Here is a 13,399-nt window from a genome sequence, read left to right on the forward strand (position 1 = left end):
TTCAAGTACAATGGTTAATTCTTAGCCAAATTCCAAAAACAAAAACTACTTTTTAAAAACTATTTTTTTTAGTTCTCAAACATTGACTTGATTTTTTAAATTATTGGTAAAAAGTTGATAACAAAACCAGAAATTTGAAAGTAAAAGTAATATTCATATGCTTAATTTTTAAAAACAAAATGGTCACCAAAATGAAGAACAATTGAAAGTAAAAAAAAAAAAACAAAAAAACAAAAAAACAAAACAAAATGGTTACCAAAAGGAACCTTATGTTTTTCTTTTAAGAACGTTTGTTTTTTTATAAAGTTTGTAATAGATATTATGGATATTTGTTAGGTCCGCAGCCAACCCCAGATCCAATAGAAGCAAGCCCGATGGCCAACCGAACAGCAATAATGGAAGCAGCAAAAGTCAGTGGATTCATGATAAGTTCATCACACCAAATGTAATAATTTAATTTTATGAGATTTTAGTTATTAAATATGTGTTATAGATAAATTTAAGTATTTTATATTAAGAAGAAAAAAATAATAATAATTCAACGACTTAAACCAAATCAATCCAACCCAACCTAAATTTTTAGGATTGGATTGGATTGGAGACCATGTTTGACTTATTTAGGTTGCCAACTTGATGAGCTAAATTTTTTATTGGTCGAAAAAAATACTACAACTCAATCTAAAACTCATGTACATCCTAGCTTTCATATGGGTGCATGCAAATTGCAAATTGTTAGTCAAATAGAAACCAACCGTCCATGGAAGTATTGAAATTCAACTGCTTGATCATCATCATCTTTCATCTTCAATCCAAATCCATATACGTCACAAACTTCAATCTCACGTTTCTTCTTCATAAACTCGACTTCTGTAACATTCTATACAAATTTCACTGCAAATTTTCAGTTTCCACCTCTTTGTTCATGCCTTTCTGTTCTCTACCTTCCACCATCGCTGTTTCTTGTTTCTCTAATTGAGAAATTTAACAACTGGAAAGTGGAATTCCAACATGTTGCCTTTGGAAGGAGGTGATGATTTCCTATTAGATCGAAGCTTAATCGCGAATGAAGATGAGGAATCGAGCGAGTTGTTCGAGATTGAGCTAGGGATTGAGGTACGATCGAATCGTAAACAGGAGGATGATTGCGAAGAAAGTTGGTTTTCCTTTGATTTTCGCAAATCAAACCATTGCGTTTATGTTGGGATTAGCGATAACTTCGATTCCAGTATGGACGCCTTGCAATGGACTCTCGATTTCGCTGTTTTACCCTCCACTATCGTCTATCTGTTTCATGTCTTCCCCGAGCTTCGCTTCGTCCCAAGCCCATGTATGTCTTCTCTCTCTCTCTCTCTCTCAACTCAGAGAATCATAGAATTTGATGTGAAGAAAAACAAACTGGTTTTCTGCAATTGAAGTAATCTGCAGAATGATCTTGTTCTGTTTCGTTACCAATGGCAGAGAGGAACCATTTTGAGAAAATTGCACAGAGGGCTCCAAATGAAAATCGATCCCATGTTTGAAAAATCAATTAATTTTGACTTACTGCAACATGTGACATTACGACTTTAATCCCAAATGCTTCCTTCCTCGTTTTACAGATTTTTTTTCTGCTTTTTAAAAGAATCTAATGTCTTTTCTCTCATTCACTTCTCATCCTTCTCGATTCCTATCTGTTTTCCCCTATTGTTGATTTGCAACTAATCTACACAAAAAGGAAGTCATCGGCGTTGGTTTTTCCATAATCAAAGGCAGCAAACTGGAGGAAAAGGGAGAAGAGATGAGTAATCAATTAAGAGAGAAAAAGAAGAGAGAAGGGTTGCTAGAAACTAGTATCAAGTTGCGAATAGCAAAAAGGGAGAGAGACGAGAGAGAGTAGCTAGAAACTAGAAGCGAGTAGCTTAGTAGCAAGGAGTGAGGAAAGAGGTCCTCGCATGTTTCGTTAGTCATTTCAGTGATTTTATTCAGCGATTACGTAAGCAAAAGATCGCAAAACTTGCCTTTTCGAAAGTTGGACTAAATTTTATTTGGACCTCTCAAAAGAGGCTATCCATACAAAAACCCCAACCATTTTAAGCTAACTGAAATTACTGTGTTGCGTGTTTTGTTATCAAGTGGGAATGCTTCCGAAGAGCCAGGTTAGTCCAAAGCTGGTAGAGAAGTTCAAGGCTGAAGAAAGAGCAAAGAGGAAGGAGTTCCTTCATAAGTTTGTTGATAAATGTTATGCTGCTCAGGTATCAGGAGCATTCTGTGCATTTGACTTTGATTTTATGACCCAAGTTTTTACAATACAATTTCACCAAATTTCTACAGGTCAATGTAGAGGTTGTGATGATTGAGAGTGATATGGTAGCCAAGGCAATTCTTGATCTTATCTCTCTTCTACAGATAAGGAAACTGATACTAGGGAGCACCAAAGCCAGGTCTATCTCTTTCTCTATCTCAATAAACAAACAAACTAGTCTTCAGTTTCAAAACCCAAATCTCTGTGCTGAACTTGTGAATTTTGGAACGTGGTAGAAAATGGAGATCTAGGAGAGGAAAAGGGATAGCCAGACATGTACTGCAAAATGCACAAGAATTTTGTGATGTGAAAATCATATGTGAAGGAAAGGAATCCACCTACCAAGCGATTGAATCCTCGTCCTCGTCCTCATCTTCTTCACACACCCCCTCTCCAAATTTAAGCGACAAGAATATCCATTTCAAGAGCCATTTCAAGAACACGGAGAAAGAATATCACCGTAGTGGTTTCTTAACTTGGAGGTGTTTTGGTGGTTAAACTCCATCTTCATGTCTCCTAATCCACTGACCTTATGTTAACTAGACACCCTTGGATTCACTTCTCAGTGAACTATTCTCAAGCTTTAGATGACAAAAAGTACATACAATAACTTATACAAAGTGAAAATTGAAATTGTTGACAGGCAAAAACAAGTACAATTCATCAACCCATCTATCAATAACTGAACTTTGACGTCACCATGAACAGGCAGAATGATTCAAAGCCATCTTCTGAGAACAGAACATTTGGTGTGTGTACCGTACTACTAAAAGAAATCAAACTCAAGATAATTATCAGACGATTTGGAATCGGGACCAGGTCTAGCCATTACAGCTTTTCCACTGGCTGGAGGTGCTGGTGAGGGTATCCTCTCAATCTCGACAGGCTTTGGTACTTCTGGTGGCGAAGCGCAACGTATCAATGCCCAGTTGACACCTTCAAAGAAGGGATGTTGCTTGATCTCAGTTGCCCCTCGTTTGTAAGCTAATCTATGCTGTGGTTCCTTGACAAGCAATCCCCTGATGAGATCCCTTGCTGCAAAACTGACAACTGGTGATTCAGGAAACCGCAAAGGCTGACCAACGACATTGAACAATGTAGCTCGATTCCCAGATCCCTTAAAAGGAGTTTTACCAAACAACAGTTCGTATAGAAAGATTCCAAAAGTCCACCAGTCAACAGCACTTCCATGACCTTCACCTTTAATGATCTCTGGTGCTAAGTACTCGTGTGTACCAACAAATGACATTGACCTCGCCTCCGTAGGCTCTGCAATGAGCTCTGGCAATGGTGTTACCTGGTTTCCTATTTCAGTCTTGGGTTTTCTATCCTTCTTTGATTTGCTAGAGAAAATTCGGGGAGAGAAGCATGTCGTAGGAACTACACAGGATGGCTGGATGCAGGAAGGTTCGATACAAGCCGGTTGAACACAATAAGCCGAATTCTTTCTCAAGGGTTCAGACTCGGAACATGAGCCCTTCACTAATGTTGGACTAACTGCACATCTTAGTGAAAGATCAAAGTCCGAAAGCATTATATGTCCATCTTCCCTCACAAGAACATTCTCCGGCTTAAGGTCCCGGTATACAATCCCAAGCATGTGAAGATACTCAAGTGCTAGGAGAACCTCTGCTACATAAAATCTGCATCAAAATACCACAAGTTTAATAAGCTTTATGAAGGGAAAGAAACATACATGTATGAAAAACTCAATTGTGATTGATACTTGGAATTCACCTCTCATCCTACCATGGTTTAACATGTAAGAGTAATCCTTAGTTATATTGGCCACACAATCAACAGAAATGTGATGAAGCTTAATATTATCACAGAACCACACTATCTAACTTGAACTAGACAGCAAAACAGCTTAACCATGTATATTTTATTTGCAAAAGTTAGAAGTTGAAAGAAGGGAAACTAAAAGTTGTATTAGTATTGTCACTTTTAAACCCCTAAAGATAATGATAACACTTGTTCCTCCTACAAAAACAGGTTCCACTCTGCAAATGAGAAAAATTATGCTGATTTTATGCTGTTAGAATTGAACCATCATAGCAAGTAAACAAAACTGGAAGTGATTGATGAAGTTTGAGAGCAATGAACATACTTCACTGCCTGCTCCGGAAAATGCTTCCCTGGCTGCCTCTGTCTTAGAGTGTGCAAGTCTCCCCCAGGGCAGAACTCCATCACCAAGCATGAGAATTTATCGGTTTCAAAATGGGTATATAATGTAGGAAGGAATGGATGATCAAGAGACTGCAATATTTCTCTTTCGGTCTGAGCTCGAAGCAACTTCTTTCGACTTGCTAGAGACCCTTTGTCCATGACCTTCATAGCAAAATAACATTTAGTGCCACTCAACTCCGACAGGTAGACGCTTCCGATATCCCCACAACCCAGCCTCTTCAATAGTCTAAAATGACCTAATCCCAAAATCCCGTCTCTTGCACGTACAGCTTGGATGGCCTCCCATCTCAAGTCATTTGCTTTGTGAGGCTTACTGATACTACTACTAAAGCTGCTACAGGTGCTTTCGTCACTGATGTCGCTGCTTGTGCTTCCTCGACACATGCTGCTCTTGCCACTTTCAACCATCTCAACACGGTCGCTAATTTTCGCACTTCCACTAGTCTTGGCAATACTGTTTGTTCCATCACTGACTTTAGCAGAAACAGAACTATCCTTCCCACTCCCACATTCTGATAATTTTTTCTCAGGATCTATAGAGTCCTCTGCTAAGCCCCGAGTCCCGCTAAGAGAAGGATCTCCTTCTATCAATGTCTTAGTACCAGACTTTGAGGAATTTTCTTTGACTTTCTGATTACAAGACTCAGTAGACTCTTTAGGATTTAAACTTGAAGATTTGCTATTTGATGAATCAATCAAAGTAGACTGATTCGAGGATTTCTGTGTGGAGTTCAATACATCTCCAGAGATAACAGAACCAATTTTGCTTCCCAATAAAGTCTGTGAAGGCAAGGATTTTAGATCACTTGCATCGGTCGCTTTAATGCCGGTTATCCCCTTAGGTTGCTTTGTAGAAGGTTTCGAATTCGTTTTTGAGGCCATCAGAACTAACAAACAGCTTTATTAAAACAAATCAGATTTGAGAAAATTCATTGATCAGCAGTTTTACACATTATCAAGACCACTCCTATCTTTCTGTCTTCCATCCACAGAAGTATATCCTGAAAACTGATAAAAAAAAATAACCAAACTATTAAAATCAATCACCCAATAACTTAAATTAACATCATCAAACACAAACAAAAAAAGAGTTAAACATCATTGTCAGTTGTCACCTGATCAACGGATAGTAAAGAAATCAAACATGTTATCCAAGGATTTAGGAAAGATATACATCAAAAACATACAAGAAAATCAACAATACTATGAATGAAAAAACATTTCATGGTAACTGAATCCTTAGGTTTCACTGTTTGATCAGTAAGCTAAAACCAATCTCTTACTTCTGTATTGACTATGAAGGGATTTAAAGGAAGAGAGTTCCATCCTGATCCTATTAGCTTAACTTCCTCTGAGAGCTGTTTTGAAATAAAAACCCCATTTGTAAAGAAAAATAAAGATGAATATTCAACCCAAAAATAGAAAGAAGCAGTTTAAGACAAAGCAGAAAGCAGATATCACCAAAAGCCAATGAAGAAGCAAAAAAAAACTTGAAAACAGACAGAAACAGAAAAATCAAAGAGTAAGCAACAGTAGAGCAGTAATCAAGAACCCTAGTCAATGAAAAGAAGAATCTGAGTAGAAATCTAAATCAAAGTAGAAATCAACTCATACTTTTCATAAGAAACAACTCAAAACCCAAAAACCGTTTCAAAAAAAGAAAGGAAGCAGAGAAAACCCCAGATCTTGAAACGAAAACCTGAAGCTTCTTCAGTGAAACCCCAGAACAGAACAGATCCAAGAAGGAAAAAAAAAAAAACACAACCCCAGATGCAAAAACCAGAAGAAGAAGTAGAAGAAGAAGAAGAAATCAAAGGCATGGGGAAATCAGGAGCAAAATGAAGAGGGGGGAAAAGAATACCTAATTAGAAGAGGATCGTGAAGGGAATCAGAAGGCAGAGAGGGGTTTTGCTTTTGTTGATGTGGTTGATAATGGAAAAAGGAGAAGAGATGCAGTGTAGAAAGAGGATGGGAAAAGGGAAAGAGAGAGAGAGAATTGAGAAAAGAGAAAGAAGGAAGAAAGAAGGGTCAAAGCTATAAAGTAAAGGCTTTTTCACAAATCAATAAGTTTTTTTTTCTTTCCATCGGAACTAAAGGGGTCCGAATCACCAAACGACTCATGTCCAGCACCTGTCTATCATGCCCCCAACCCAACATACTTTCATTTCTTGTGAAATTAGTTAATAAAATTTTCAAATGTTATATATTGGTCTTTTAAGTTTTTTTAGTTTTGTTTCAATTTAGTTTTTAAATTTCAAAATGTTATAATTTTATCATTTACATTTGAATTTTGTTTCAATCTCAATTTTTTATTAGATACTCATTCTCAATTATTAACGTCACTTTCTATTAATTAATTAAAAATAATATAAAGCAAAATTTTAAATTTAAATTTAAAAATGATAAAAATTAGTGAAACTTAATTAATTATAATCAGTTTAATGATTTTTAACTTATTAACTTAAATTAATATTAAATATGAAGAATGAGTATTTAGTAAATAATTGAGGTAAAAAATGTAAGTTTGAAATATAGGGACCAATTTAAAACAAAAGTCAAATGTTAAGAGTAAAATTATAACGATTTGAAATTTATGAACTAAATTGAAAACGAACTCAAAATTTAAAGATTGAATGTGTAATATTTTGAAACAAAGATATTAAATAGAAACTAAATCTAAAAGGAAAGAACTAACAAAAGTATTTTTTTTTTTCCATAAACAAATAAATACTTCATTTCTCTTTTTCTCCAATTAAAAAAGCTTGCCTTTGCTCTCACCCCATTAACCTTTTTTCTCCTACTCTTTTTCTTTCCTTTTTTAATTCTTAGCCCCCCAGTATATGAATAAAGGAAGCCTAAAGGTCACTTATCCAACTTGTTTAGTAAAATTAAATTTAAAAAAAAAAAAAAAAAAAAAAAAAAAAAAAAAGAAAAGAAAAAAAACCTCCTTTTTCATATTGGCTTTTTATTGTTAGTCCCAATTATTTTTAGTAAAACATTGATGTAAAAGGAAAGATAGGTATCCTTCTTTTCGTGTACTTTCTTTCTATCGTTTTACACTTTGATGTATCTTTCTTTTATTTTTACTAATAAACATTACGTATGTTGTATATATCTTTTAAATTTGAGAATAACTCTATGAAAAATTATTTTAAATGGTAAAATTATTGAAAATATTTATAAGATATAACAAAATTTTAGAACTATCAATGATAGACTTCCATAGTGCCTATCAATATCATTAATAGGGTCTATCAGTGTGGTCTATCAGTGTCTATCAACGTCTATCATTAATAGTTCTAAAGTTTTACTATATTTTGTAAAATTGTTTATTTTTCTATTTTTAAAAACAACCCTGACTCTAATAGTAAAAAAATATTGAAATAAAATATGGGATGTAATTATAAGATATAAGAACGTGTAAAAGAAAGAACATAATATAAAATACAAAAATTGGTACTATTCTATTTAATCCAAGGTCACATAAATCCAATGCTACAATTATTCAAGTACTCTGCGTATCAAGGACTCACATTAATTTATCAACAACATTAACTCCATACATTTTTTGCGACCATACAATAAATTTCTCTTGCGTCATAGTCAAAATGAGTTTATATCAAGGATAATTTGTATGGTCTTCATCTTTTGAGATCAAAGGGTTCAATCCATCATCCTCAAAATTGTTGTACTTAAAAATAAAAATCTCGTCATAACAAAATTACTAAGGAATGGGTTAAAATTTCTCTCTCTCTCTTAACTTTAAATGGTTAAAATTTTAACATTTTTTAAAGTTTAGGGTTAATATTATAGCAATTACAATTTGATTAAATTAAAAGTTTAAGGTTAAAATCGATACAACTTTACAAGTTTGATCAAAATTGATTGTTTCCTCATTTTTATTTACTAAAAGAAAGAGGCAAAATGGATAGAAAAAGCTTCCATCCTATAGTCTCCTTTATAGATAGTATGAAACAATTGCTTGTACATAATGGTTATAGAATATAAATTTAAGAAAAAATTGTACAAACCATTTTGAAACTATGGAGTTTGTTACAATTATTCTCATTAACTTTTAATTTGATCAATCGTTTTTTTGAATTTTGAGATTTGTTACAATTATATCCTTGAATTTCTAATTTGACCAATCACCCTACAAGAATTTGTTAAGTATTGCAACCAACCTCTTTGTTAGTATTGGTGACGATATATCCGTACAATTGAAATTTTGACAACAATATTGACATCAATATTTTAATCTTTGATTTCGAGTGATCATCACGACGTTAAACATGTCAATATTTTACTTCTTTAATTTAATTTGTACACACAAACCCACACATATAGAAAATTTGTTCAAAACTGATTGACTTCGATAACGTTAAATTTGAACTTATACTTTTCATTTTATAAGTATATTGATATCAGTATTTATGTTAACAAATTATAGAGGTGATTGATCAAATTAAAAAAATGTCGTGGATATAATTCTAACAAATATTATAATTTAGGGAGGTGATTCACGTGAAATTAAAAATTAATAGGTATAATTGTAATAGTCCTAAATTAAAATATGCACAAATAGAAGTGACTTATATAGAGTCCAAAATCTTTCATACAAAATAATAGAATCATCCTTCCATTTACACAAAAGGAAAATATTAAAAAAATATTTTCTTTCGATATTATTTTGCCACATTAGAATATATAAATTTTTATATTAAATTTAAAAGTTTTTTTTTAGAGAGGAACCTATCAAACTATTTTTGGGGAAAGTACTTTCCTTTATCCACTAAAAGCACTTTTCCTTTAATATGGGGAAATGGAAAAGAAGTTAACTATCCTACAAATGAGTGAAAGCTATAGTAACATTAACAAGGACTAGAAGAGGAAATTAAAAGGGAAAAATAAAAATAGCATGTTTATTGCATTTTCAATTTTTGTAAGTATCTTTAAAAATTTTATGTTAGGGTTGATGTCCTAAATCTTGTAGAGTCCTATAGTTTATAAACATTATATGAACAAACTCTAATGTGATTAATAATATATGATATTTTATTCATTTTGTCTATAAAATATGTGATATTCTAGTTGCATTAACCACAAACCAATAAACTAACATCCAAGGTTATCGTTGTAACTTAAACATGTATATGGAGACATACAAGTGGGTCATGTTTAAGTGATAACCTAAATGGTCTGTAGTAGAGATACCTTATCCTGGTGACACTACGAGTACGGCCCACTTTGTAGGTGTTGCAATTATTGTAAAGTGCTATAAATGATCTAATCCTGATCATTCATGTATTAGGCACGTGAACGGGGATATTCTATACAAAGGAGTTTGTATAAGACCGAACCACGAAATGTTTAGTCTCAATATAACACCATTCATAATAAAGACTTACATTTCACCAGGATGACCATAGACCTGAATCCTGAGTGAGTTGTGAACTCCTGCTTATGAGGGCGGTCCTTTGACTTGTATGGGTGGAGTGGCCAGATCGTTGACTCAACAAGCCTACAATTTTGGGGATTCGTCTGATTGGGGAGCTGAGAACACAACTACACAAGATGAAATTCACTCCTTCCCGAAGCAGGGGTAAGTAGATAAATTATTCCTTTAAGGACTGATTTCAGGTCTTGAACAATGTGGTACCACACCCTCTCCTGGCTCGAGAGGGGATTAGTCATAGTGGGACTATGATCTATTGTTCATTAGAGAGATCGGTGGTACTTAAAGAGTTAGATATAACTACAGGAGCAAAATAGTAATTTGGTCTAACTGTACTTGCGAGCAATTTGTGAAGGGTCATCGTACTATTGATTGGTTATATCCAATGGATACAAAAATATATCTGTAGTGTGAAGATGACAGCTATCAGTCTTTAGTGGAGTGTTCAATAGTTAACGGATAGTGAATAATATAATTAAAGAGTTTAATTAATTATTCATGTATCGTTGGAACTTCAAGCTACAGGTCCATAAAGTCCCCTTAGTAGCTCAAAAGAATTTAGTTGAGAATCAATTTTTGGGTTAACTTGAATTATTCAAATTAATAAGAGGAATTTAATTATATATGATATAATTAAATTGTTTCAATTATATGTGATATAATGGTCATAATGTATTTGATACATTATAGTTTAATGGGGGAAATAAATATTTGAATGAGATTCAAATATATTTTCTATGAATGTGATTAATAGTTGTTAAATTATGATTTATATTAAATGTCACAAAATAGAGAAACGAAACTATAGTGTATATTGTATGTGATACAATATTAAAACTATAGATTATATGTTATATTTGATATAACATATAATTTAATATAAATATAATATGATAAGTTAGTTATCATATTTGTTTATATTATTTTATTATTATTTGAATAATAACTTCCCTCTTTTCTCTTCAATCACCTTAGTGGGTGGTTATTGTTATTGTTTTTGTAGGAGGAATAAAAGAAAAAATATTTTTCTTCTTCTCAAACAACGGTTAACAATAGAATTTGCTAAACGATTGAGAGTTGCAAAAAAGTTTTGTGAGTTCTTGTGAGAATTCTCTCAATCTCCTTCCTCCACCCAAACTATCCCCCTTAGCCAAAATAGCCAGAGCCCACCATTCTTGGGTTCTCACCCCGAGAATACCAAAGATTCTTTATGGTAGTGTCCGGGTTGTTGTCCGGGTTGTGTTGATATGTTGTTATTGATTCGTTTGCTCTTAAAGGTTGAAAGAGATCTTGTAGTTTGTTTACCACTCATTGGGCTTTTAGCTCACTCTTTTCTTTTATGTGTTTCTTCCAAGTAGCAAAAGAGAGGAGTTTTAGGGTACTGCTGAGGTTAAGATCAACCACACTTCTGGTCTAAAGTCTGGTCTTAGTTCTGTAACCTATGAGTTAGAGTTATCTAAGTTAAATTTGGAGTTTTGTAAACATTATATTGGTTTGTAATAAAATAAATTAAGCCAAAGAGTTATTGATATATTTACTTAACTATGAGTTTACTAAGAAAAACAGGTTGAAGTGGATAGTAGATTGATCACAAAAGGATGGTATTTTTCGTCCTCACGCTTCCTTCCAGACAAAAGAGCTAAGCTCGGGAGGGGGTGTGACAAGGTATATATAGAAAAGAACGTTACAACATCGAGAGATCATCCTCTCTAAATTTTCCAAAAAGTTTCAAAAGCATGCATGCATGTTTCTTTTCATCAAAATTTGCAATCTCTCAACATTGTGGCTGATAGGCACGCCATAAGATGCGAATTCTACGACGAATCAAATAATATTTTATTCCTTCCTAAATCATAGATTGGAAGTTCGGATCCACGAGGAACCTTCTTGTTTCTCAATTAGAATACTCACAGTCCTAAGGTAACCGAGAGGTTGGTTAAACTATGCTTGTAATTAAAGTGCGCATAAAGTAAATTTGCATAAAAGTACAAAGCAAGAGATAGTCATAGTTATGAGAGATAATATCAATAAAAGGTCTAACTTGAGTTATTTTAGAATTTTACCCATTTAGTCTACTTGGTCATCGAACTCTTGAGGGTTTGATTTCAATATCTTGTCTAAAATTAGCCAAATTAAAAGCTAATTAACCGACCTAATTAACTAATTAGCCAACATGCGTAGAAGAATCTGTTCTAATCATTTGAACTAATTGCATTAAGATCTAAGATAATGCTAATTTTGAAAACTAAATCGAAAACGTCATCATTAAGCATTCAATTTGATTTCCTCTATGTTGATTAAAGCAATGTTCATTGTCGTGGACTACAATTTACGAGTTAATCTAACCTTCTGCTTTTTAGAGAAAACTTAACCAAGAATAAATAGCACTAAATCATATAATCAAGAATAGTTTTTAGACAATCACAAGACAATATAATCATGATCAATTAAATTGAGATGAAAATTAGCAAACAGATGTATAAATCAGTTTGGATGAAGACGAATTCTCACAAGTTAATCTAAAAGGGGGAAAACCTATAAACACAAGCTAGAATTACTTACCTTAGTTGATAATCATTATTCAATGAAAGACATAAAGGAGAATACAGAAGGATGTTGAAAATAGTAGAGAAAAAACAAGGAAAAATCGGTTGGTTTGAAATTGGATGCTCTAATTGACAAGAAATGACGATATATATAATATCAAGCAAGCGTTCTGGTGCTCTAAGCAAACTGGTCCACAGATTGCAACGTTGCAACAATCCGGACGCGTGCGGATACTTTGACAAAATACGTACACCACGACACTCTATGCATCAGTACTCTCAAATTTTTGGCTATGTCGCAGAGTCGTTGAATGTGCAGCCCTCCGTCCTCGCACGCTCTCTGCCTTGTGCATGGTGCCCCGCCCTCAGGGGATTTTCGTAATTTTGTCTCTTCTTTCCCAGTTGATGCATTTGAGCTCCATATTGGTTTATTTTAGCTTCATTTCAACCTTAACGCTTGATTCTACCTCTTTGATACCGAACACCTATAAAATCACTAAATAAACACATCAAACTAAAAAACAATCTTGAATTAAGCCGAGCAAGATGTGGGGATTGAATCTCGAGCGGAAGCGTGAGAATGCCTTGCATTTCGAAATTCAATTTTAAAGAAACAAAATACAACAAACTAAAATAGAATATAAGAGGATAAACATCATAATAAGCATGCATTAATAAGGAGAAGCAAAAGGGATGAACAATTCTTACTTTCGTAGATTTCTAAATTTCTTGAAATTCCTTTTATTCTTCACACGAACGTTCTCAATGATCACCGACACCACCACAAGAATAACTTTGTTATTCTCTAGGATTCCAAGAGAAATGAGTGGACTCCAACATTTGGAAGAGGAAGAGGTAGAGAGATTGTAAAGAGAGTGTAGAGAGAAATTATCTTGGAGGTTAGGGTATATTTTTGCTCAAATGAAT

At 33.6% G+C, this 13,399-nt stretch overlaps 2 protein-coding genes and 1 long non-coding RNA gene across 6 annotated transcripts; 1 reads left to right on the forward strand and 2 right to left on the reverse strand.

Annotated features, from left to right (window-relative positions):
• The first annotated feature begins 735 nt into the window (after positions 1-735).
• On the forward strand, positions 736-3,313 carry LOC120082840 (U-box domain-containing protein 35-like). The gene is made up of 4 exons (XM_039038176.2): positions 736-1,327; positions 2,113-2,231; positions 2,311-2,420; positions 2,518-3,313. Exons 1-4 carry the CDS (start codon positions 1,009-1,011, stop codon positions 2,777-2,779), a joined length of 810 nt encoding a protein of 269 aa, XP_038894104.1. The 5' UTR covers positions 736-1,008; the 3' UTR covers positions 2,780-3,313.
• LOC120082839 (serine/threonine-protein kinase D6PKL2-like) lies at positions 2,841-6,622 on the reverse strand. 4 transcript variants are annotated; one of them, XM_039038175.2, is made up of 4 exons: positions 6,333-6,479; positions 5,755-5,829; positions 4,392-5,479; positions 2,841-3,924 (listed from the first exon to the last, which is right to left on the reverse strand). In XM_039038175.2, exons 3-4 carry the CDS (start codon positions 5,351-5,353, stop codon positions 3,048-3,050), a joined length of 1,839 nt encoding a protein of 612 aa, XP_038894103.1. In that variant the 5' UTR covers positions 5,354-5,479; positions 5,755-5,829; positions 6,333-6,479; the 3' UTR covers positions 2,841-3,047. The 4 variants fall into 4 exon arrangements, with proteins under 4 accessions (XP_038894103.1, XP_090172454.1, XP_038894102.1 ...); XM_090316328.1 differs by lacking the exon at positions 6,333-6,479 and adding an exon at positions 6,171-6,330; XM_039038174.2 differs by lacking the exon at positions 5,755-5,829 and having other exon boundaries at positions 6,333-6,622.
• A 5,734-nt stretch (positions 6,623-12,356) lies between these two features.
• LOC120083504 (uncharacterized) lies at positions 12,357-13,399 on the reverse strand. The gene is made up of 2 exons (XR_005483439.2): positions 13,181-13,399; positions 12,357-12,957 (listed from the first exon to the last, which is right to left on the reverse strand). It is a non-coding gene; the product is annotated as an uncharacterized LOC120083504 (long non-coding RNA).

This window comes from Benincasa hispida, chromosome 8 (assembly GCF_027475165.1).
Source record: "Benincasa hispida cultivar pf3 chromosome 8, pf3_genome.v1.1, whole genome shotgun sequence".
Lineage (NCBI taxonomy): Eukaryota > Viridiplantae > Streptophyta > Magnoliopsida > Cucurbitales > Cucurbitaceae > Benincasa > Benincasa hispida.